The 27,143-nt window shown below is 29.9% G+C and overlaps 1 protein-coding gene across 1 annotated transcript; it reads left to right on the top strand.

Moving 5' to 3' along the window:
- Positions 1-25,528, top strand: LOC107449834 (aldehyde dehydrogenase, cytosolic 1). Its single transcript, XM_043042328.2, has 12 exons — positions 1-192; positions 7,164-7,268; positions 8,057-8,197; positions 9,722-9,848; positions 11,605-11,666; positions 14,298-14,540; positions 17,829-17,934; positions 19,114-19,298; positions 20,101-20,423; positions 22,376-22,450; positions 22,592-22,631; positions 25,330-25,528. Exons 1-12 carry the CDS (start codon positions 148-150, stop codon positions 25,360-25,362), a joined length of 1,485 nt encoding a protein of 494 aa, XP_042898262.1. The 5' UTR covers positions 1-147; the 3' UTR covers positions 25,363-25,528.
- The last annotated feature ends 1,615 nt before the right edge of the window (positions 25,529-27,143 follow it).

Raw genomic sequence — 27,143 nt, 5'->3', positions numbered from 1 at the left:
AGTGAAGGATGTCGAAATGATACACTAACGCCACTCTCTCTTATCGTTCAGTATATAACGGAAGAAACGTGTTTTCTAGTGTGTAATGAACCGAGTTCTGTCAGAAAGAGAAAAGCTCCTTTGACGCGTTTTTCGTTACACTCCGCTATGCATTTCAAGCCAGACCCTAACGTTCAGCCCAAATACACACAAGTAAGATTACTTATTTATGATTTCATTGTTTTGAATCTCATTTTGTAAAGAACTTTTAATTCTATCAAAATTTAAGTAAGAGATAGAATCCTTGTCCAACTTCAGATAGTAATTTTCACTGTATTAGAAAATAAGAAATTAAAGTACGAATTTAGAACTGATTTATATGCATTTAAAACCAGTCGAACAACTATAATATTTTAAAAATAGTTTATGAGGAATTCACATGAAGTTATGAACTTAATTATCATTTCAAACAGTAAATCTTTTTTAAAAATCAATGCCGCTTCAAAAGTGGTTAGGATACTTGTTAATTTGCTGAATAAAAACTACTACTTCGCCTTCTATAAATTTTAATGTATTTAGGAGAAAAAATTAATTTTTTCGCCTTACGGTTTTTCGCTATAACTTTATAGATATTTGATGGAATTAAGCAAAATATTTTAAACGATTTAAGATCAATTACGAAATTGTCGATCTGAAATTTTAAAAAAGTTCGTTAAAAACTTCGCAAGTTATGAGTATTTAAATTAGTTCCTTTGTATACCACGCATGTGCAGAAAAATTTAATAAGTTTTTTCATAATTTTGTAGTGAATCGTATTTTGCAACTAGAAAGAAAGCTGAAGCTTTGCTCAAAAGAAAGCTGAAAACGATCAGGGGTTCTTCACAAATTTTATTTTGCATCATAAGACAAAATTTAATAACAACTGATAATACCTTATAATCATCGTCTGGAAACTATGATGGTATAGAGAAAGAAAATATGCAAAAGAAAACATACTTTTATTGCTGGAGGGGGGGGGGTGATCCCTCACAGTGCAGGTCTCATTTTTAATTAATCTTGCTTTAATAGTGCAAGATGAAATTTGTGGATAACCCCTTATCGTTTTGAGCTTTCTTTAAAAAAGTACAAAAATCACTTAGAAACTCGCTTGAAACTCGCAAGATATTATTTGAAATAGAATTAGAATTAATGGATCTTTTAAGATATTCAAATAAAGCTTTAATCATTAGCTGTCAAATACGATTCCCTGCAAAATTATAAAAAAAAAACTTCTTTAAATTTTTTCTGCGAATCGGCAGTTTAAAAGGACTAGCTTAAACTCTCACATTTAGAGCAGTTTTTAACGAATTTTTTTAAAAAAAGTTTTTAATCAGCAATTTTGTAATTAATCTTAAATTTGTCCAGACATTTTGTTTAATGTCATTGAATATTTTTGAAGTACTAATATCAAAAATACGTAAGGCGTATTTTTTTATAAAAATGTTCATATTTCCATAAATATTTACTCTAGGCTTATGAAACTTAATGCAATTATTAAAAATAATAACTAAAGTAATCGATACAAGTTTTTGCTTGATTTTCTTGTGTAGGTCGTTCAAAAATACTTCTTTTCTTTATTAATTTATTGTATGTCTTCCAAACCTCTGAAAGCTTTAAATCTTATTGCTAAGTATGAAAAATTGTATGAGCTAAACACCTCTACAGTGTTAAAAACTGAAAATGTCTCTTCCATTATTGTAGGGTAGTGTGTATATACTATTAGATTCTCATTTTATAAAGTATTTAAGGGAGTAATCTTTAAAAAAAAATATTCTATGAGTCAAAAGTGAAAGTCATGAAGTCAAAAATATTTAACGAAATATTGTTTCGTAATTCGAATTATAATGGAGCCTAACACTTATGTGTGCAAAGACTAAACATATACCGGTTTGTTTTATTTCCTGTCCTTGAACTTAATGATTGTTTGTGAAGTAGATTTCAAATTATCACTAAAATATCACATTTATCTTAAATTATGCAATTATATATCATCGTTGATGATTCATCAGCAAATGGTGTATTTGAAGTTATTATATGTTTAACTCAATTCATTTGTTATGTATACTCTATTCATCAATTCTGATTTTTTCCCCCCGTCTTTTCTGGAAATTTTAATATTTTTTTTTGGGCAGCACTTGCAAATTATAAATTTTAGAACGGGAAAATAAGTATAAAAGAATTAGAAAAAAAATTATTTCTGTGAAAAGAAAAGGCGTTTCACTAATGGAAAAACAGAAGGTGTTTTTTTTTAAAAGTATAAATTGATTAAAAACAACATTTAACAGTGTGCTTCATCATCCTCGTCCTTAATAAATATATATTTTGACTCCGGTGAAAAATGATTTATAAAAATAGACATAGTGGGATTTTCAAATAAATATTTAAGCGAGAATGGAACAAAACACGAAAAACGCTATTGAAATTTGTCGAATTATTTGCAAGGATGGAAGTACGATAAGCACCAAAACCAATTTGATTACCTAGTAAGTCATGGTAGTGTTTTAAATAATCAGCTTTCAACATTTATCGGATTTATCAATCAACAGAATCGGAAAAAAAGAATATATGTGAGGGGTGGTCATTACAGATCACCTAATAAAATTGGTTTATTGAAATGTTTAGAAACTGCTTACGTTTATAAAAACGTGTAATTTTGAGGCTATTTTTCACTAGATTTAAAGCCTTTTACTTTTAACTTTTTTATTTTTAACTTTTTTATACTTTCAAAATACGCTTTTCTTAAAATTCAGAAATATTGAGTCTTGGTGTCTTAGGTTTAGTCTTCCAAGTCTTCGTCTTCCAAATTCCGCCTGAGTTTCGAGACCCAGATTCTAATTCCAGCGGTGGTTGGTTGATACGAATTCTTCTCGTGGCTCACGACGACCACAGTGCTGACTTAAAATATCCTTAGTGGTAAACGGATCGTAGCTTTGAATTCTATTGCCATCGGGCTAGCTGTGGGAGGTTTTCATGGTTTTCCTCTCCATGCAACGCAAATGTGGGTTAGTTCCATCATAAAGTCTATTTTGTCCCACGCTTGTTCCAAGGGTTCCCTTTTGTTCTGTAATAGGCTCAAAATTACAAACATTAATAGTTAACTCAGAAATGGGATGGCTGTTCCACGCCGGTAATAAAATAAAATAAAATTCTGAAAATATGACTTTCAAAATTAGAATTTGAAATTTATGAAATTCTTCGGCGCATTCAAAAATGTATGACTACTGAAGAACGAAACACACTCTGCGGCAATATTTTATAAATCAACAAAATGAATTGTTTTTTCATTTCGGGCAACCAAATTTAATAAAAAGAATAAAAATTTCGAAAATACTTTTTTTAAGGTAAAAATGAATTTTTTCAGACCTAAAACGTACATCACTTAGGAAGACAAGGGGAGAGATTTTCGATAATGATCAAATTTTACTACGAAAGTAATGCTACCTCCGGTTTTCCTTTTAGATCCGACGAAAATCCATATGAAGTTTTTTACATAACATTAAGTTTTTTAAATACTTTATTTTACTATTTTCTTCTTTTTGATTTTGTGTTCTGTTTAGCTTGCGATCAAAATTTTGATTGGCGATATGGTGGTAAAATGTCGATAAACTTTGTTTGCACTATTCAGAAAACTGTAAGTTGCATTGTCATCTGGCACAGAATTCCAGTAGTAATTTGAGTCCTCTGCCGAAAGTAGTCGTAATTTCGATTGCTAGATTCCACCATTACAGATACGAAAGCGAGTTCATAAAGCATCGTAAAAATAAAAATCTAAATTGAGGTCATCGTCCAAAATTATTTCTTATTTAGAAACCAATTTAACTTGTTTTTATACAACCTACGTTCTCCGAGAGATCTCCTCTAGCTTCATTACAAGCATATAACTGATTTTAATGAGATACATATTTCTCTCTTACATAAACGTATTTTGTTAGGAAATAAAACATTGCATGCAGTCTACTAAGGACGCATGGGGTAGGATTAAATTCCAGGGTGAAAGAGGTCACTTCATTGCAGCAAAATAAATAAATAAATAAACGAGCTAAAATGAATGACTCTTTCACTCTCTCTGACTCCATTAAATAGACGTAAATTTCTCATCAAGTGTTATAAGAATGTCATTTTGGTTAAGTGAGAAATTCATCTTGAAACCAGGTCAGCATAAGTTGTTTATTAGGGTCACTGTTATTTGTTTCCGTTTTCAGTTTTTTTCTTCTCAGGACTAGAAATAGGAACCTCAACATAGTCTCTGTTTGAAAAATTTAAGTTCTGCTTAAAATCTTTATTATAAAGACTAAAAAAAGAGAGAGAAAAGAAATTAAAACAGTAAAATTTCAGAAAAAAACGGTTCAACATTGTACTTTAATATCGGTATTTTAAAACATAGTATCTGTATCTTGAACCACGATATCAGTATCTTGAACCATGATATCTGTATATTGAATCATGATATCAGTATCTTGAACCACGATATCAGTATCTTGAACCATGATATTGGTATTTTGAACCACGATATCAGTATCTTGAACCATGATATCTGTATATTGAATCATGATATCAATATCTTGAACCACGATATCAGTATCTTGAACCAAGATATCGTTATCTTGAACCATAATATCGGTATCTTGAACCATGATACCGGTATCTCGAACCATATAACATCGGTATCTTGAACCATAATATTGCGCTAGTTTACTGTAATCGTAATAAGATGTTAAATCTAACCATATTTCCGCTTTAGATTAATCATATAGTGTCGTGTAATCAAATTTTATATTGTTTAATTTATATGGTAATAGGGTGCAACTTAGCACTATATTAAGTCTGCAACAAATTTGTACGATATTGAGGTTGAACGCAGGCTAAAATTGTTAACAGTGTAGATGCGGCTTTAAACCTATTACTCATTTCAAGAATAATAATGCGAACTGGAAAAAAAATGGTTTAAAATTTTTACATTTTATTTATTTAATAATTTTTAAACCCAATTTTTAGACAAACGACATAAAAAATACAATTTAAATAAATAGTTAATGGTAACGGTTGAAAACAGACAACAATCTAAGTTACTTCGTTTAACTAAATTCTATGATGGAAAATATAATATAAAAAAATATAATAATAGAAAATATTATGGAATAAAAGATAGTGCAATATAAATTTTAACTCTAAATTTAACAATATAAGTATTTTTTTTAAATTGAATTTTCCCAATAATCTTATATTTAACGGTGGTTGAATTTGATAAGAATGTTTCATTTATTTATTCTTTAATTAATTCGAGTGGAAATACAATTTAGAGATAATAATAAATGTGCAAGGGCTGAAACAGACTAAACTTGTATTCCTACTTCGTTTTCAAAAATTCTGCTTTGAGTTTAATCACGTCAATAGAAAAGAACAAAATAGAACATATTGATATAAAATAAATTTTAATAACAGATTCAACCATAGGCTTTTTTTTTATTCATACTATTCGAATATTAATTGGGGATTGGATTTGCTAAAAATGTTGCGAACTGAAACGAGTAACATTAATTAGAACATTAACAATTAGTAACATTAATTTTAATTAGATAACACTGTTCAAAAGGTCGTAATTAGGTTAAACAGATTATTTATTGTATTTCTAATATTTGTTCACTTACCGTAAAAGTTACAAGCTCTATTAATCGGGATTGAAATTGCAACTGTGAAATATGTATATCATTCGGAATGTTTAGAAATTTGCCCTTGAATAATAGGATTTTGAAATTATATTTAACAAAGGGAATTTTAATTGATTTGAGGTGAAAATTTTCTTGTGTTCTTGATATAAACTATTCTTCACTGATTTATCCTATTTTACTGAATTTTTCATATTATGAGATCCGAAATGATGTTACGCTTTGAAGGAAGGGGGGATTTGAAATCTTGACAGTTCGTGACAAGGGGTTGAGAGGGGTAACAAGTAGTGTGACATCACACATTTTAATTACAATAAAAACATTTAAAATAAACAGTATATTTATTCTATATTACTTTTTCAACAAAGCATGTTCACAGCTCAATATTACTATTATTTTCCCTCAGATTATTAACACTCATAGTTAAAAAGAAAAAATATTCGAAATAAGATCACTAACATGTATTTTGTTTGTGAACTAATAGTTTATTTTTATGAAATATATCGTGACTTGTGAGAAATGGTTAATAATGACACTTTGTCAAAGGGGAGTAGGTCAAAAAAATTGACAAGAATTTGGCTTCATTTATGGAATTAACCGAAAAGAGTAATAAATGAATTAATAAATTTGGTAGACGAAATGATTAAATCGATAAATATGAAAGTTTTCCTGTATTTTCTTTTTTTAATTTATTATAATTTTTATGCGGAACCAAAAAAAAATGGAAAGAATTTAAACGATGTGACTCAGTGTATTCGACTGTCTCAGTATATTCAAATACTTCAAAAAAAAGTTTTTTATATAATTTTTGAGATTATCTGCACATTTAAATTAGATTTATTATTTAATTTGATAAAAAGTCATTTATGCTATAGTTACTATGGTAACAAGATTTTTTAAAAAAATATGCATCTACTTTTACTGCACTATTTGATTGTTGTATACGTTATATAATCTACACTACTTACAGACCACAAAATCAGCATTTTAATTCACTCGTTAACATTAGTTATCTAAAAAATCAATAATCTTCTAAAAACAACATCTATTTCAAATATTTGTCTAAGAAAAATGGTTCTCAGTTAAGTTAAACAAAACAATGCAATTTTGTCTTATTTTTTAGTGCTCTGTTGGTTTAAATTCAGAAGAAACTTTTAATGCAAATTAAACTGAAAAAATTTAGGCATTTTTTAATAAATTAAAGTTTGTTTACGATTATTTTATAATAAATATATGAAAGTTAATCACTTGTCTGTTTAACATTTATTCAAAACTAAATGCGCATTTTTTATATCCAGACCTTAATTATTTTTATGCACTGTAAGTTTAATGCAATTATTCTAATTTTCCTGTTTCTGCAAGCTATTCAAATGAACTTTTCTCATCCGAAATTTCTGATAACTATACAGACTTAAGTTTTATGTAATGACACACAATAAAGTCAAATAAAATTATATATTTAATTTTTATTTTTTATAGATTTTTATCAACAATGAATGGATGAATTCAGCGGGTGGAAAAAAATTTCCAGTCATTAACCCTGCAACAGCTGAGAAGATATGCGATGTTCAAGAAGGCGACAAGGTAAAATAAATTATTTGATTATAGGTTATTTCATACAAGGTGATTCAAAAGGCAAAAGGGTAAACTAGGCTTACAAAAAGAATAGAAAAATCACATAGCAACATTGTCGCAAACTTTAATACAGAGCCGCTAGACGGTGTTTCAAATTTTACGTGACAAAGACAAAAAACAAAAATCATTCTCATCATTTCATTTTTACCATATTTCCTCACATTTATCACCGATACAATTAAAGAAGATTCTCAAAATTTTTTCCAAAAATCTGGAGACGATCAGTGCTACATGGAAATGTGCATAACATACCAACAACATACCAAAAGGCGTACCTCGAACGGACGTATTTTAAACATACCAACAGTCGTATCTCGAATAAGCAACAACGATTCTTCAAGCTAAAGTTTCCCGTGATGAAAGAACTGTTTTGTAAATATTTTTAAAAAATATATTTGAGACAAATCTGGTTATCGTGGTGGCTATGTGATTTGTCTTAATGTTATCATAAAAGCACCCTCTAGTGGTTCCAGGTAGTGTTAACGATTTTATGTTCTTATGTTATTTCCTTTTGTATTATGCATGCTTTGCCCATTCATTTTAACCACGTCATTTTGAAACACCCGTGAACAGTTATTTTATTCGGTTATATCATTTTAAAGTATTAAAGTCACTTTTATGACAGGAAGAGATAAAAACGATTTTTTCAAAATCATAAAGTGGTCTATCACCTTAATTAGTAATAGCGTTTTTCAACTTTTAAATAAAATTTTAACATTCTTGATTCATTTCTTTAGGCAGATATAGAAAAAGCAGTTCAAGCAGCAAGAGCTGCCTTTAAAAATGGTTCAGTATGGCGAACAATGGATGCTTATGACAGAGGACGACTTCTCAGCAAGCTGTCAGATTTGATTGAACGAGACACAGAATATTTAGGAGTAAGTAATTTTATTTATTACAGCATCTGTCAGCCATTTGCATATTCTTAATTTCTAGCAAGCTGATACTGGTTGAAAAGGAGAAGAAAAAGAGCAATTGGATACTTGCACTTCAAGAAGAAGAGGATCACAATATCCACACAGGTGACCTATGACGTCAGCACCCGCTGATCGTTTATTAGCAAAATAGCGTGTTAAAGTGAGCTAAGTTTTTCCACGTAAGTTAGAATGTTAATTAATGGGAAGTTAATTAAATACAGCCCCGAACGCACATTGATTTGATTCTTTCTTAGATTTATTACATGTCTATGTATTTTATTGTAACACGTGATATATTTTTGCTTTGTGCACCTGGCAACTTCGATGCATAATTAGTTTGTTTATGTTCTACATGGCTTCGTGCCAGTCTTTGTGTTAAGTAAGAAATGTATAGTGAAAGAATTGAAATCATTGTGAAGGAATCTTTGTGAAGGTTTATGGAATGTGTTACTTCAGAGAATTCATACTTGCTAGGTAAGTTAACTCGAAATGGAATGGAAAGAACAGTTTCTAACTTAAACAAAGCCACGTTTAAACAACCAATCAGTCTCGAGATACCCACACTACGTCACTTGCAGATATCCCATTGAATACCTTGACAGTAACGTCATCGTAGGTAAATTATAGCATTTACCGATTCAGAAACCAATCAGGTTCGACACTCACTCGCCTGACGTAGCTTAGAGGTATCCAATCAAATCTGATTTAAATCACGTGGTTAGGCATAATCACTTCACTTCTTTTCCAGTTGCAGGAACTCGATTGTAAGTAACAACAATTAAAACTGTGCTTTTGAAATAAAATGGTTAAATAAGGAATAAAAAATTTTAAATATTGGAAAAATGTTATTTTATTTAATTGAGACGTTAAATTATATCATATATACAGAGAACCTATAAGCAATATTGATATTTGTTTAAAGAAAAATGTCAATACTGGGCAGTTCATTTATGACCAATATTAGTTTTAGTTAAAATAATATAAATCAATATCAATTTTAGCTAAAATAATATAAATAAAAGAAAACATAGTAAATATTCATGGGAACATATTTATGTTTCTTGTTAAGTAAAGAAAAATAAAGTAAAGTTCGAGTAAGCAAATTTAAAAAACAACTAGTCATTTTGATACTAAAGTACCATAATCAGTGAAGTGTACTTGCTTCAAAATCAATGAATTTATTTTTGCTTTATACATAATTTGTACGATATTACATAATAGTTAAATATAACGAAAAAAAATTACAGCACGTTCGAATTGTTAAAAATAAAACAGAAGTAAAATGCTCGGTGATTCGGTTTGGGATTAATTAAAGCCAAATCAATTAAAACAGTTTAATTTATTGCGCAAGTCAACTTCAAAAACATGGTGGTTTTCAAGCACCTTGTGAAAATAGCATTCAACATTTTATTCAAAAAAGTGTTTCAAAAATTTAAAAATACGGAATGAGAAACTAACTAAAAATTTCCAAACTGTTTTGTTTAGAATCTTCTTACTTTGGAAAATGGAAAACCTTTTGTTGATTCTACTTGGGAAATAGCAGCAGCTATTAAGACTTTGCGCTACTTTGCTGGATGCGCCGATAAAATTCATGGAAAAACTATTCCATCAGGTAAATAATTTGCATATTTTTATTTTTGTGTACTTAATTTATTGTCATTCATTATAATGAATGATTAATTATTTATTATCTTATGTGTAATTATATATTTGTTATGATCTGGGCAATTAAATATTCATTATTATTTATGTAATGAAATATTTATTATTATTTTTATAATTAAATTAATTATCATTTCATTAAAATGTTCACATTTTATAAATGTCTGCGTGTGATCTGTTTGCAGAAATACACAAATTTAACTTTATTTTTTTAATTAAAGATTCAAATATTGGAAAGGTACACTAGCTTACACTAGTTAGTACACTATTGGTTTGTACACTGGCCCCTACACTATCTAAATATGCGGATTGGGGGAGGTTCATCAACATTTATCTGAAACCACGAAAAAAATTTTGAAAGCGTTAGTAATTTGAAAAGAAGAATTTTATTTCATAAAAAGATAATTTAACTTTTTAACTCCTCTAAAGTTTGTGAACGATTTTTCACCCAACGTATAATATCTCTATTCTCAAGAAATTATTACTATTATTCAAATAATAAATCTATAAATTTTAATTGAACTAGGGTAGTTTAAATTGTTTGTCGTTCGAATAAGATCACGTCCCCGAAAATTAATCACTCCTCTTGATCGTGTGCTAAGTCTGATTTAAATAAAATGCAGGTTTGTAATATTTCAAGAAAGAGCTTCTTATTACGGATTTGATCCATTCACTGAATATTAAATTTACATGAACATCATGTTTATTAAAACATGCATTAACTTTTTTTTTTTTTAACATTCTGCATAAACTGATGTTTTTTTTTGCATTTTAATCATGAGTTTATCTATCTATACCTCTATTTTACAATATGCTGGAAGGAGCGTGATGGCTCAGGGTATAGAGCTTTCGCCTTCCAATGAGGTGAACCGGGTGCGAATCCCAACAAGAACCGGTTGATACGAATTCCACACCCGGCTTACACTGACAACAGTGCTGACGTAAAATATCCTCAGTGGTAGACGGATCATGGGTTAGAATCCCCTGGCCATTAGACTAACCATGGAAAGTTTTCGTGGTTTTCCTCTCCATGTAACGCAAATGAGGGTTAGTTCCATCCAAAATCCTCCATGAGGGTAAATTTGTCCCAACACGTGATCCAAGAGCTCCCTTGTCTTTTGGATTGGGTTCAAAATTGCAAGGCTACAGAGTTGAACATTAATAGTCGTAAATCCAAAAAATTGGGTCTGCTATTCAACAGCGGTTATAAAATAAAATGAAATATACTGGAAGAATATGTGACTAGTTTTATAAATACTTGCACACCTTATTGCATCTCGGTTGGCCTGCAGAATCACCTGACTTCTACACACGGAAAATCGTTGGGGATGTTCGAACAGCGATCAAAACGTCAAATACTGTAAGTATTTTTATAATTTAGTGGATTTACCCTACAAACCCTCAGTGACTAGTTTAAACTGTATTAAACTGCAAGATTAAACTGCATAAGACGTATTTTAAGATTTCCTAAGCTCATTTCTTAGTTGAATCTAAGTGTTCATCAATTCCAGAGGCTTAGTTATACAATATTAAATAGTGCTTCTTGTTATTTCTCCTGATGTGACTAATTTTAGGTTTGGTGTGCTTATTAATCTCTTTTTTTGTATAGTTTAAAAGTTACTACTTGTTTTAGGACCAGCATTTGTTACTTGCTTAAAATTTTTACTTGTTTTTAAAGCTTAATATTTTTTTAATAATTATTTTAGACGGAAGCACGTTTACATACACTCGATTAGAACCAATTGGGGTTTGTGGTTTAATTACACCGGTAAGTATTTGCTCATTTTCTATCCATCTAATCATTTATTATTATTTTTTTACATTTCTAATTATACGAATTAACTCTTTATCTATTTAAAAAAAAATTCTTTCTTTTTTTGTAGATTCCATATTTCTAAAAATCCATTAGAGGAAAAAAATCTCATCTGAATAATCTGTAGCAGTTAGAATTAGCAGTTAATATTCTTTTAAACATTTAAATCAAATATTTTTGTATTAAACTAGCAGGCTAATAAGAACTTTTTTTTGTTTTGAGTCAGACACAGTTTTTGCACTGTTTATTTCTTATTTATTTATTATTTGCGTCTATATTATCGTAAGAAATATAAGAACTCGGAAATGTCTTGCATGTTGGTCAATCATTTATGGAGATCTGGAGAAAAACATCATAAGAAATAGTAAATTTTTATGCTGATTTCATAACTTAAATTATCCACTGCATTTATTAATTTCGCATATCAGAGTTCAATTCTTTTCAAATAATGATTATTGTATTTTTGTTTGAACGAATCTGATGAATAAGTCAAAAGCTTTCTTAAAAAATTTAATTAAAATATTTTATTTTTTAGAAATATAAGAAAAAAGTTTTTTTTTTACGTCGGAAGTTGTTTTGAGCATTAACAAGTTTTTTTAAAAATTTAATTTAAAATTTTTGTGCGAGAAGAAAAAGCATTATGATTGTCGTTTAGTTTTAAATATATAGCAAAAAACGTATTCAGTTCGATTATATTTTGTGACTGATTTTGTAACTTGTTCTTAAATTAACCATTGCTGTAATAAATTGGCATGCTTAGCTTACAGTCGTAACTGTTGCGCATTTAATGTTCACGTTTGAGCATTAGGTCAAAAACTTTTGTAGATTAAAAATTTTTTTACTTTACTTTGCGCAGAACATAATATTTTTATGTTGTATTTATTTATTAAAAAAATTGTAATATGTATTTCAAGCAAATAAACTTTCAAATTTAAATTTTGATAAAATAATTAAGTCTTTATATATAAATATAAGTAAATGTTTGGGTGTCATTTTTTGATGTAATGATCATTAATGTCATGCATTTCTCGTGTAATGACCATTTAACAATCACTAAATTCTTAGGTTAGTAAATAGTTATAAAATTTTTTTAAATTCGTTTAATCAAAACTTAATGATTCTGGTTTCTTTTGTGGTATAACATGAACTCTTTTCCGTACTTTTTTCCGATGCTTTTTTACAGTGAGTCATTCATATCTTATAATTTGAGTCTTGTAGATTTTGTTTCTTGTTGAAAATGTTAAGAGATACACTTTTAAAATGTCCTACGATAAGCAAAAAATGCTGAAAATTACTTATCCTTCACAGTAATAATTAATAATGAATTAAAAAAATCATAAAGCTTCATTAACCGAATTTAAATTTTTTTAAAAATTATTTTATCGCATTTATGAGTTTGCTTTCTTTCAAGCTACAGATTTCTGCGTGAAAATCTGCTATTATTTGAAGCCCGGGGAAGGATATTTGTTCCCAGTATCAACGATCGACACAAAATTACATATTTATGGCCCAATACAGTACATATATTATACATATTTCTTTATAAACCTGTATTAACCTTGGCTGTATAATCTCAAACTCTTAAAAAAATATTTTTCTACAAGCTTCCTGTTTTATTTGCTTAGCAACTGTGGATAAAAGAGAAAATCTGGTGCTGATAATGAACACAAAGTAGCATTTAAGATAAGATGCATTGTAATCTCAGGGAAAATTTAGCAATGATTTTTTTTCCATTATTAAAAGTTCTAAGGTTAGAAGTAGACCCTTCATAATCTTATCTGATTATGTTCTTAAAAATGATTAAGTTCTTAAAAGAAAATTATTCATTTAGCTTTCGAAAGGGAAACATCTGTATTTTGTGAAATAAATACGAATTTTTTTTTCATTTTCAAAATAGAGATGGTGTTATTTATAAAATTTTAAAGGCCGTAATTCTATTATAAATTTTCTGTATGCTAAATAAAAAATTTTGTATAGGTAATTTCATGATTTGCAAAGTTTATTAAGTGCGATATTATTTTTTGCCCAATCAATCAATAAAATACTTTTAACGTTTTTTTATAAACTGATTATCTGATTCACTCAATACGTGGATTCTCAAATTCACTGATTCACTCATACGCTGTTTCATTGCTTTGACTTCTTTCTTTACTCGTTCTTTTCTTGTTTAATTAACTCTCTTTATTTATAAATCATTCACAATAACAGTTGAGAATTCATAGTTATATGCATTAATTAAGTGTCAACACGTTAAAAGAATCCATAGGAAAAATAAACTTATTAAATAAAACAAACGAAAAAAATCGGAAAAAATGACCTCTCTCGTGCAAAATACATTATAAATAAATAAAAAAGGTTTTTATGCGAACGTGCTTTATTGACTCGAAAATATATTATAAAAGTAAAACTCTTTGTCATCCAAAATAATAAGCAAATTTCTCACTTTATTTTATAAACACGAGCACCTACTTTGGGTGCAACCCCCCCTTCTTTTAGCTCGTTTGTTCCATGAAATTAACAGAATGTTAGCTACTTTTATTAATGCTAGTTTATTTATTTCATTATAAAATAATAATTCTGTTACAGTGGAATGTTCCATTGATTCTCTTAAGTAATAAACTAGGACCGGCTCTAGCAACAGGTAACACCGTAGTCTTAAAACCTGCAGAACAAACACCATTGACTGCCCTGTATGTTGCTAACTTGGTGAAGGAGGCCGGCTTTCCTCCTGGTGTCATTAATGTGGTACCTGGTTATGGACCAACAGCAGGTGGTACCCTTACTACCCACTTAGATGTGGATAAGGTTTCGTTTACTGGTTCAACTGAGGTAATTAGAAAAAAATTAATGTATATTTCACATTTCGTTTCAGTAAAAAAAAATTTTTTTTTTTACATTTATACAGGGTGGTCCTAAAATACATGTCAAAAATGTAAAGGTAGGTAGAGGGGACTTAAAAAAGCATATTTCTTATAGGATTGTGTGTGCGGTAATGCCGCCTAGAGCAGGTAGGTAGCGCTGATGACTGCGGCGCATAAAAGCGCTTGCTAGCTGGATTCCCGCACGGATCTCAAACAGCATGCATCATCAATGTGGAGCTTACCGACGTGCATTTCATGTGTGGGGCTGCACAAGGAAACGAATTAGCTGCTCAGAGGATGTACAGGGAGCGTCAGAAATCACCTGGACGCTGCCTACGGCCAGCATTGGATAGGACGGGGTGGTCCAGTTCCTTGGCCACAGCGTTCTCCTGATTTAACCTGCTTGGATATTTTCTTTTGGGTCATACTAAAAGCCTGGTGTACGAGAGTCCCATCAAGAAGATCTTGTTGCCCGCTTGTCTGTTGCTGCTTTACATGTGCTCGAAAGGCCTGACGTCTTTTCTAATGTACGCCGATCCATGCGCCGTCGCTTTGAATCTTGTATCGATGTTGGTGTCTGCTCTTTCGAGCACCTCTCGTAAACTGTTGATAAATTTTTATTTTCTTTTGTCTTTGCTTGTCTTTTCAGTTTCCTCTGATTCATACTGCTTTACAAGCTAGTGCTTTAATGTGCCATTACCGCACACACATTCCTATCCGAAAAATGCTTATTTATGTCCCCTCTACCTACCTTTACATTTTTGACATATATTTCAGGACCACCCTGTATAAGAATACTTTTTTAACCCTTTAAGGCTCACATTTGTTGAAAAAAACAGGCAAAAAAAAATAAGCTTTATTATTTAAGAAAACATATTTTAGAGCCTTGTTTCGGGAAAAAAATTTTAAAGAAATGAAATCAATCGAAATAAGGATAAGAAAGAAGGCTGGTTGTTTATTTTTAAATAAACAAATGTTATTGCATATAATCATATTTAAATGACAAATATCTTCAAAACTATTATTTTCCTTATCTTTCATTTGTAATTTCCAATTCTTTATTTTATTCGAGAATGAAAATAGCAGCATAAATACGACCCCTTTCGAATTATTTCGAATAGGCACAATTTTTTCTGTTTAGCACGCTCGAATTAACTTGAGCGCACCCATTAAGGGGTAAATGTACATAAGTATACTTATTTGCTTGTCTTTTATGCATACATAAAAGTATATCATGCAACTACTGTTGCACGATATATTTTTTCACAAAACTTCTTCTGATTTACAATTTCCGCACTATCAACACATTTAGACCCTGAAATAGTGTTCGCGCTTATAGCTAAGAAAAAACGGGTCAAAGGATTCGTAACAACACATTCATAGCCACAACCTATACAAAGCCCACTAAATGATAAAAGTCTATCCCATTTGTCAGTTCTAAGTTTAGACAATTGTTTACCACAAAGATGGTATAAATAATTTAATATAATGGCTTTGCCTGAGAGTAAGGTACTCAAATTGCAGCAAATTTATTTTCTTTTACGAATTATCTTCGAAAACCAACCTTAATCAAGAACTAATTTTTGAAAAAGTATTCTTGGCACGTATTCGAGGCCCTCGACCTGTATGAGACAAACCAGTAAATGATAAAAGGAAAACTTTTTTTTAATTTATTCGAGCTCAAATTCTTTTAAAATTTATTTTACGTAATTAATGGTTTAATGTTGTTGAACTTAGAGTTATTACTATTTTTAATTGCCTTTATTGATTGTCACTTTTCTAACTCTCTGTGTTATTTGATATGTATCCTTTAAAAAAAACTGTATTGGGATAAATTTATAACATCTTGCTTGGATTTGGTTCAAATTAGATTTGTGTACCTTTATCGCCTGTACAATTTGTTTACTATTATTCTGAGTGTTTCACATCGATTATGAGGTTTTGGCATTAAGCACGCCACGTACTACCACTGAAAATTTGCGATTTTATTGCTTATTTGAAATTGTAAATCTTGTATACCGTTGAACGTTTTTTTTTTGTATATATATTTTGTGATTTTAATAAAATCCACGGGTGGAGCTGCTGTAGCTACTTCACTCGACTGAGTGAGCCCGTCTGGACCTGAGCCAATTCTCTTGAGGGGCTTAACGTGACGGCGAGTTATTTTTCCGCATGCCCCTTTCAGGGATGGGTCGGGGGCTTATCTCTTACTTCCTTTCTCTACATTGTTTTATTCATTTCAATGTTAATATTGTGGGCCGGGATAGCCTGGTCGGTAGGGCGCTGGGCCCATGGTCAAGAGTTGGTGGGTTCGATCCCCGCCGACCGAAGACTCCCCTTGTAGTAAATAGTGACTGATGCACGTCAAATATGTCGAGTCGCAAAGTCCTCCATGTTCCCATAACAAATCAATACCTCTGAGTGTACTGATCCAGGAGTTTCCTTTTCTTCTGGATTGGTTCAAAATTACAAGGCTACAGAGTTGAACATTAGTAGTGGTAAACCCAAAAATTGGGTCGGATGTTCAACTACGGATATAAAATAAAATAAAAATTTTTTAATATTGTGAGCCGCGATGGCTCAGGGGATAGAGCGTTCGCCTTTCAATGAGGTGAACCGGAGTTCGATCTCGGCGATGGCTGGTCGATACAAATTCCGCATCCGGCTTGCACCGACCACAGTGTTGACGTGAAATATCCTCAGTGGTAGACGGATCATGGGTTAGAGTCCCCTTGCTGTCAGGCTAACCGTTGGAGGTTCTCATGGCCTTCCTCTCCATGTAACGCAAATGCGGGTTAATTCCATCAAAAAAAATCCTCCACGAAGGCAAATTTCTCCCAATACTTGTTCCAAGAGTTCCCCTGCATTCTGGATTGGGTTCAAAATTACAAGTCTACGGAGTTGAACACTAGTGGTCGTAAAATCAAAAATTGGGTCGGCTGTTCAACGACGGTTATAAAATAAAATAAAAACTGTTAATATTGTGACAGAAATTTTCGTTCTACAACTCATCAATCGTAAGAAATAATCATTATTTTGAACTTGTCCCTCTGTATCTTGTTTATACAATGAATTGCTGTAAGCACAAATTTTGTGTCCCGAGGGCTGGGATATTTAATTCAGGTTTTAATTTGAAACGCCAAAGTTGTAATGTTTGAAATATTTTATAAAATAGATTATTCATAAAGTAAAAATTACCTTTTAATTGAATTTATGTGGCAAATTTGGCTATAATTTTTTCTTCATTAAATTTTAGGTTGGTAAACTTATTCAACAAGCTGCTGGAAAGAGTAATTTGAAGAGAGTAACTTTGGAGATGGGAGGAAAGAGTCCATTAGTAGTCTGTTCTGACGTGGAAAATTGTAAGTGGTGTTTTTTGACGTTTAAATGATATTAGCCACAGCTAAGGAGAACATTTTATTGCTAATCTATTATGTCAGAAGACGGCAGCTCACTATATGTATTTGATATCTTGGTTTCCACATATAGGAACTTTTTATTCTTTATCAACCATTATTTCCTTAGAACACAATAGCATATCTTTTTTGTTCCATTTTGAAACATTTAATTCCTAATCTTACATTATACTATAGAGCAACAACGTCATTGGTAATATAGTTGCCAGTTTTTGGATTATTTTATTTTTAACCAACCATTTTATCACAAGAAAGCAGCATGCGATATTTATATCCTGTTTACTAATAATTGATTTTCGTATTCTAAATTAAAAGTAAAATAAAATTATACTCAATCTAGACAACGAAAACGTTAATAAAAGCTTATGTGAATCTTACAACGAGTTGATTAAGTCTTTTACAACAAATTTTAATTCTCTCTTTTAACATTCTTAACAGTTTGTATTCTTACCGAATTTCTCTGACAAGTAACTTGAAATTGTTTAGTGCACCTGTACCCAGAGACTTCAATTACTAAGGATACTCCGTAGTTTAAGAAAATATTTTTTTTCGTAGTAGAAAGGGTAATATAGTTATAATTTAATAAATTAAAATTAAAAGAATTTTCTCCACCACTAATCACAAGCAATTTAAACTTATAGATATAAGGTCATATAGTTCTAATGCATTTTTTTAAAGGAAAGGTTTGTTCGTTTAAAAAAAAATTCTGCATTAGTTCACAACCACTGAAAAAAAATAATAATGTTTATAATAATAATAATAATGTACAGTTGGAGTCTCTGTATTACTTTTTTTATCAAATTATTGCTGCTATGATTATACCGCAATTTTATACACAAGACCTAAACATTAAAAGCAATGAAGTGATTATGTCTAACAATGGGATTTAAATCAAATTTAACTGAACATCTGTAGGAGACATCACGCATGTGTCTCAAACCAGATTGGCTTTTGAAGGGACAAATGCCACGATTTACCTAAGACGTCAGTTGCAATTCAGATGGTTCGATATATAATATTTTTAAGTTTCCCTCTAGTTGAGTAATGTTACTTGGATTTTTTATTTTGTTATATTAAATAATAACTCTGCAAAATTCGAAATGTTTTTCTTCTTATCTCATCTAGTGGATCAGGCAGTCCAAATTGCTCATCATGGTCTCTTCTTTAACCAAGGACAAGCTTGCTGTGCAAGTACCCGCATTTTCGTTCAAGAGGATATTTACGATGCCTTTGTTGCCAAAAGCACAGAATTGGCAATGAAACGAATTGTTGGTGATCCATATGATGGTAAAACAGTTCAAGGTCCTCAGGTACATTAAATCGATTTTGAAATTAATTTCAATTTAAATGTAATACTTAATAGGGAAAATCATTCCATATCTGGAAAAAAAAAACTAAAATATTCAACATTAAAGTAGTACATTTAACAGTATTTATAAAAAACAGGCATCAAATGCTTTAACGATTATGAATGCTTGGGATATAATATATTTTGAAGCGAGAAGCCAATTACGTTTTAAATAGAGTTTAAACTTGACCAATGAACATTAAATGAAATCTGAATCTTTTTTACAAGGCGTAAAACGATGAGAAGAAGATTAACAATGGAAATAAGTGTTGTGCCTTATTCTAATGCTAGCTGAAAGCAATACTGCGATAAAATAAATACGCGACAAATGTAATGTATTAGCATGTACACTGATAAAAAGTGTTATATTTTTATATTTCTTAAAATATTAGGAAATAATTAAACAGTTTAAGAACGAAGCACAATTAATCGCTTTCATGCAATGTGTTTGATAAACATTTTAAGTGAAGAATGGATCGATATGTGTTACTTTATTCCTCTTCCAATAGACTTTTCACATTTTCTCTAAAATTTCATGAAAAGTATAATAATGAATTTATTTACAACAAAAAAAGCGCGAGAAAGAAATCATGAAAATTAGTATTATTATAAAATAAAATAAAAAACTAGTTATTCATAGCAAAAATAATAAACTTCAGAAAAAATACCATGAATTCGATTTGGTATTCGTATGGTACCATCATGTTATCCTTTAAGAGTTTTTTTAAAAAAATCTGTAGCATATGTTTTCTGCATTTTTTCAGATTGATGATGAGCAATTCAATAAAATCCTTGAATTGATAGAGTCTGGTAAGAAAGAAGGCGCCAAGCTTGAGTGTGGCGGAGGACGTCATGGAAACAGAGGATACTTTGTGCAGCCAACTGTTTTCTCAAACGTTCAAGATAACATGCGAATCGCAAAAGAAGAAATTTTTGGGCCTGTAATGCAAATCATGAAGTTCAAAACATTGGAAGAAGCTATCGAGCGATCCAACAATACTGAGTACGGATTAGCAGCTGGCATCTTGACAAAAGATTTGAACAAAGCTACTCTGTACTCGCAACAAGTGCGGGCTGGGACAATATGGTATGATGATGCGTAAAATTTATTAGAATTTTCTTTCAGCTTATCTGATTCATCTCTCATTCAAAACTGAACGAGAAGTAGCATTTTGAAATTTAGGAATAAAAAAAATCTAACTTTATTAAAAAAATAGTTAAATATTTTTTTTTAATGTTAGCAGTGTTTTCACTCCTTAAAAATATATTAAATATATTTAAGTGAATAGAATTTTACCTCAATAAGAATCCACAATAAAAACTTATTCCTCAAACTTAAGTTTCTACAATTGCGTAATCAAAGCAGTGCGTCCTGGCTGCACCATCCTGATGAACTGTTTTCGATGTCAAAATAGTTCTTTTCAAAAGTGGAGAAAATAATTCCTTAATGTTCATCAATGAGGATTGAAAAAAATATTTACTTTTTCATTTGATCTCTGTTTTGTACGACAATTAAATGTAACTATTTTAACTTTTATGGAAGTTATGCAATAATAAATCACTTCCAACAACGCTTTACTCGAAAAAGGAGGCTAAAGTTAATATAATACATGCGTTGTTTAAAGTTTTATAAATGTTTTTAAAAAAAAATTTCTGTTCAAACAACAAAATTTTCTCTTTTCCATTTCTATCCAGAAATGTGCATTTTTCAAAGTAACTACAATTTTCAAAGTGGTCAGAAGTAAATTCATGAAACGTCCTCAATATGCAAAATGTTCTTTTTTTAAACTGCGGCCTTGACCACGATAGGGGTCGCCAAACCTACGCATTGGGTCGCTATAAATTTTAGCAATTTGGATCGTTTTTTTTTTAAAGTTTTTATAATAGTTTTACATAGTTTTATATTATATCGTATTAACCAAATAAACGTATTAACCAAATAAAGACGAAGTCTATAGAAGATTTTTGGCTAGGAGCCTCAAAAGAATTTCAAACGATTTCTGAAACAACCATAAACTTTCATTTACTTTTTTTCTACAACCAATTTGTAAGAGGCGGCATATTCGGTTTTAATTATTATAAAAGCAAAATGTTGATCAAATCAAAAGAACATTGAAAAAGTGTTTCACCCTGCCGTGACGACAGATTTGTCAAGATTTGATAGTATAGTTAAAAAACAAACTGTCGGGTCTGTGCTATTTGAAATAAACGGATTTTCTCAATAGAGACCCTCCAAGTGACTACATTTAATGGACAGCCTATAATTAATGTTTGAATTTACCCGAGTAATTAAATTTATTATAGAACCATATTTTTGAGTTTGCTACTTATTAAATTTTTACATTGTTCGACGGCTTAAAATTAAAAAAATAATGACCTAAAACTGCAATCGAATATTAGAGTACAAGTGAAGAAAACGATAGTTTTAGTCCGTGTCGGATTTGCGCAATGTTTATAATCCCAAAATGCTCGTAAGAATTGCGGGGTCCTCAAACCAAAAGGTTTAAGAAACCCTGTTCTATACGTTACTTTAAGACTAATTTTCCAACCAAAGTAATTGTATTTTTATATCAATGACATATTTTTGTGTCAATTTTTATACTTCCTCTTCAACCCTACCTGTGTAAACTAAAATAAAGTCTTAATTCTTCGATTTCTTTACTCACGACGTAATAGCATTTCGGATTTAGATTAAATTAATAATAATCCTTAATTTTTGTTTTTGTTCTAATACTCGAATCTCGAAGCAAAATCCTTTTGTCCACCATTAAAAGTTCTTTTTTTTTCAGGGTTTTTAAACTTACATGCCGCCATATTTTAGGAACGATATACTTGTACAAAACATTTTAATTTTAAGGACTTGTACATTAAATATGCCTAAAATATATTTTTTAGTCAACTTTTATTTGTATAAAAATATTGATAAGACTTAGACCTTGCTCCATACTGACAACGCATATAATACATATTTTGTCTAATTCAATAGTTACAGTTACAAATGTTTTAATCAATAATCAAAAATTTCTAATTCATATCCAGGGTCAACTGCTTCTTGACTATAAGCGTCCAGGTTCCATTTGGAGGTTATAAAATGTCTGGTCAAGGCAGAGAATTGTAAGTAATTTTCGAAATTAAATCTGTTAAATGACACTTTATTTTATGAGCAAACACTAAACCTGTTTGAAAGCTAATTATTCCTTGTATTTGTTTATTATTATATTAGTTTTACTTCAAATAATGTATTTCTTTTTTTAGTGGAACTGATGCACTTCATTCATACTGCGAAATTAAATCCGTGAGTATTATTTTTGGTTTGCAAAACTATTCAGATTTACCTTTCCAGTTTTGACTCGGCAACAATACCCGAAACAAACAAAATAACTATGTTCTGTTGCTTGTTGCTTGTTAGCGTCTTAAATTTTGTAAATGCCATTGCTTTTTTTAACAGAGGTTTTAAGTTACGTTGAGCTGCGACAAATAGTCCTGGGTTTGTGCTACGAAATCACTGAAGACTTTCCTTTAGGAAATCAAGAATGTATTTTTTTATTTATAAAAAATTTTACTTATTTTTAGGACGCATGAAAGGACGGTGACTTATTTATTTAATCTGAGGCCCACATTTTTAATAATTACAGAAAATAAGATTTTTACTCAGAAATATGTAGTCTAGGAGAGAGTAAGCACATAAATTTAATAAAGAAAAATTTAAAAATAAATAAATAAATAAAATATTTAAATTTTATTATGTTTATTAATTATTTTCAATTGTTAAAGGCAAAATAATGTATTTTAATTTTTAGTAATTTTATATATTTTAAATTATTTTTATGGTATATTTCTTCTTATTTTGGCTACGAAGAAATATCTACAAGCTATAAACAATAATATTATAATATAGTAAGGTATTGTTTCTGATGTAAGTTTTCATGTTTAATTGAATGAGGCAGCCAAACTTTAAGACGATTAAACTAATAGTTTAGAAGTTATAAACGTTTTAGGTACAAAAAGTACCATTTTGTACTAGCACTTATTCATTGCTATTCAGGAAAATGGGGTACTTTTTTTCTCGTTAAATTGAAGAAGACCAAACACGAATAAAAAATACTAATTTTTTGAAGGAAATTTTTTTTTTTTTTGTAAAATTTCTCTATTTCTGAAATGAAGTTTCTATTATGAAGTTAAAAACTACTTGTCCCATCACACTGTGGGCCAGAAGATTTTGGCCAAAAGCCAAAACTACATTTTCAACTAAAATATGTGTAGGCAGTTTTAATATCGCCCAAATTAAGTATTCATAATCATTCCAAACATTATAATTTACTTTTTGGCCGACAAGAGTGCAATGTAGTGAAAAATATGTTAAAAAAAATTCTTTTCATTGTAACTTTTAAATTTATATTTCAGAAATAAATATAGGAATTTCGCCTTACTGTTACATTTTTATCAGAGTAATTAGTCTGAAATTATAGTACAATTTTTCAATTTGTTGCATTAGTTAATATTCTTGACAAACTGATAGTTTATATCTTATCATTTGACAAAGGTGGACTAAATATACCGAAAAACAAAAATTAATGTTTTTTTTCATGTTTTCGCGTTATTTTGTAATATTACTTCGGAAATATAATTTGTTTTTCATTTTTAATATAAAATTACGAAAATTATTATATTTTCATTCCTATATTTAATTATTTAAACGTATTATAATATTTTTTTTTATTTTTGCTCACCATATTTCAGCCTCCATTGTGTTTTTTGCTGTTAGTATTTTTAGTGTATTTCAAAATTTCAACTATGAATTTAATTTACCTGCACAAAAAAAAACCTAAATAAAAACCCCCAAATTTTTAAACAAATTTTATCGAAATACTAATCTCGGCCACGAAAACTTGGATACTGGCCCACTGTGCATCAACTCGAATTTTGAATCATTCAATTTAGTGAAAAATTTTGTAAAATGTACCTCACATGTTCAGATAGGTAGCAAAGAAAAAAGTGTACATAAGTCATGTCAAAAATAGTACTTTTTATACATGAAAACGCTGTCAGCGGTCAGACGCGGCCAAACGCGGAGAGCGGTCAGAAGTTTATGACACTTAATGTTAATTTCACTTTTCGTGTATTTTGCCATTTCTTGCGATGCTTTCAAGCGAGTGTTCAAATCGAATCCATAAATTATGAAATCCATTAATTATTTTAATAATAGTTATTTTAATTGAGTTTTTATAATTTTGCGTTTTTAAAATGATATACATCTGGACGTAATATTCCATAATGACCGCCGTAAATATATAATTATTAAAAATAAAGTTAGAAAAGTTTGCACACTAGTGGGTGAAAGCTAATATTTAAGTGGAGAAAAAAACCGCTATCGAAATCTTTTGATTCTTAAGTGTGGTCTGCGTGGACTGGAAATATTACTATCGGTTTTATTGACGTAGGAAAGACAAAGGAAATGCTGACCGGCTTGTGTAGGGGGCAGGGAACTGTCCCTGCACCAGAAAGGTCCTGGGTTCGAATCCCGGGCAAGGCACGGATGTTTGTTTCTTTCTCCTTTGAGTGTGAATGTGACCCGCCCTATAAGCCGGTTGTGTGAATGGCGTGGCAGATGTCGAATTCCTGGCCATAGATGGCCCCACAGAAAAACAGGAACAATCGCACCCCCGCTGCCTAAACAGGCATACGACAAACAAAAAAAAATGTTAGAAACCCCTCCAAGTTTCACCAAGCTATCAAACTAGTTATAATGTTTTTCATCTCAACTCCATTACTATATTAGATTCGTCAAAGTTTTTGTTTCTTTTTTGCTTAAATGTCAGTTTCAACCCCTAAATTGAAGCTTTTATTTTACTTTATTTTTTCCAAGCATTTTAAAAGCGATTATAATCTAATCATTTTGAAAAAATAGATTGAAAATTATTAAAATAATGTAAGTGATTTTATAAAATGATTTTATTTATTTTATTATTATAATTTTATTTCTTATTTTTCAGGTAACCACGATGATTCCACAAAAAAATTCTTAAATTTGTTCTTACTTGACTGTCATACATGACTTGTAAATGTACTTTTGTATTTTTAAAAACGGTAAAATAATCTACCTCTAAATTGAAGATCTCTATATCAATAGATAATCTAATAATATGCAGTTTGTAAATTCAATGAAAGAAGTAAAAATTGATTTTTTACAAATGTTGTTACTGTTCTAATTTTAATTTATGTGTCACTTCGATAATGTTTTTCTTTATAATAATGTTAAAAATAAAGAGAAAACATGGAAAATAATGTAATAAGGATTAATGAAAAGAGAAGAATAAAAATTATTAAAATAAAGTATTTTTAAAAATATTAAATTTTTTTTTTAAATATCTTTTTTTAATTTTAAATTTAATTTTTTTAAATAATTTTTTATTAAAAAATATTATATTTTAATAATTTTTTTTCTTAAACCTTAACCAATTATTTTCCATGTTTTCTCGATATTTTTAACTTATTTTTTGAGTTCTATGTACTTGCAGCTTATGCGCAGCAAATGAAACTTATTATTTTTCTTAATTTTCTTCGTTTTTCTCTTTATTGTGAGACAGAGTAATTCATTTTTAATAAACAACCATTAATCAAATAAGTAGTACATTTTCTTTCATTAAATTACCACATTTAAATAAATAAAAAGTAATGAATGCTTTCCATTTTCTTCCTGTGCGCGTTCACATATGCTGTCTTCACAAATTCTATAATACTGCATGAATATTTGTAGACTTACTCAAAATGTTGAGGCATTATAATCCAATAAATAATCGGATTGCTTTTTTAAAACACTTTATTTTCGTATAAACATTATTAGTGATTATGAATTGATTAGCTAGTGCTCTTAACAAGATGGAGGATAGATGAGTAGTAAGAAAGGAAACTTATGATTATTTAAGAATAAATTCATTTTTTAAAAGGCAATCTGAACATTATCAATGCCTCAACTTTTTGAGTAAGTCCATAGATATTCAAGCAGTATTGAAGAAACAGTAAGTGAAAGAACAAAGGAGTTAAACACGCACAAGTTAAAGGTAAGCATTCATTATTTTTGTTACCTTTTGTCCACTCAAGTGTGTGTTTACTAACTATAAAGAATTATACAGGGAGCAACGTTGGCCCACCTAATAGGGTGCCCCTGAAAGAGTGGCCAACAAATCTGCCCTTCAGATAACTGTATGACCTAGGTCATTCTAGAGGTATGCATTGGGAAAAAAAAGAGAATTATACAACTCACTGATATCAAGCATAAAGGTATTATAAGGGCAAAATCATCTGTGATATTCAGCTGATAATCACCGGGGATTCAAAATAGCTGCAATCTATACAGGAGTGCTCCGTTTTTCAATTTCATCTGCGTATCGTGCGGTAGGGAGGAGGAACTTTTTTGTTTTTAGAAAACAGTCAATCTATTTTAAGTTTTATACATAGTTTATAAATATACACACATGTAAAAAATAAATATGCATCTATGCATAGCACTTAAAATAAACGACCAATTTTCTAAAAACAAAAGTGTGCCTTCCCCCTTACGAAACGCCTATACTATATATATAAATGAATTTAAAAGAGTATTCCCTATTAGTGACCACAAATAATTCAAGGAAAGAAAAGTAAAACTTTTTAATCAGTATTGAGGATGATGATATTAAAAACATTAAAATGTGTTATTTGCTGAAGGAATTAACGGGTGGAGTTAGGAGTGATAATTATAAGCCCCTTAAGTTTCTCCCAGTAGTCCAACTGGTTGGTAATCCAACTATGTATAACCACACCTTTC

This window comes from Parasteatoda tepidariorum, chromosome 2, assembly GCF_043381705.1.
Source record: "Parasteatoda tepidariorum isolate YZ-2023 chromosome 2, CAS_Ptep_4.0, whole genome shotgun sequence".
Classification (NCBI taxonomy): domain Eukaryota; kingdom Metazoa; phylum Arthropoda; class Arachnida; order Araneae; family Theridiidae; genus Parasteatoda; species Parasteatoda tepidariorum.
This window is presented reverse-complemented; position numbering and strand designations above follow the sequence as displayed.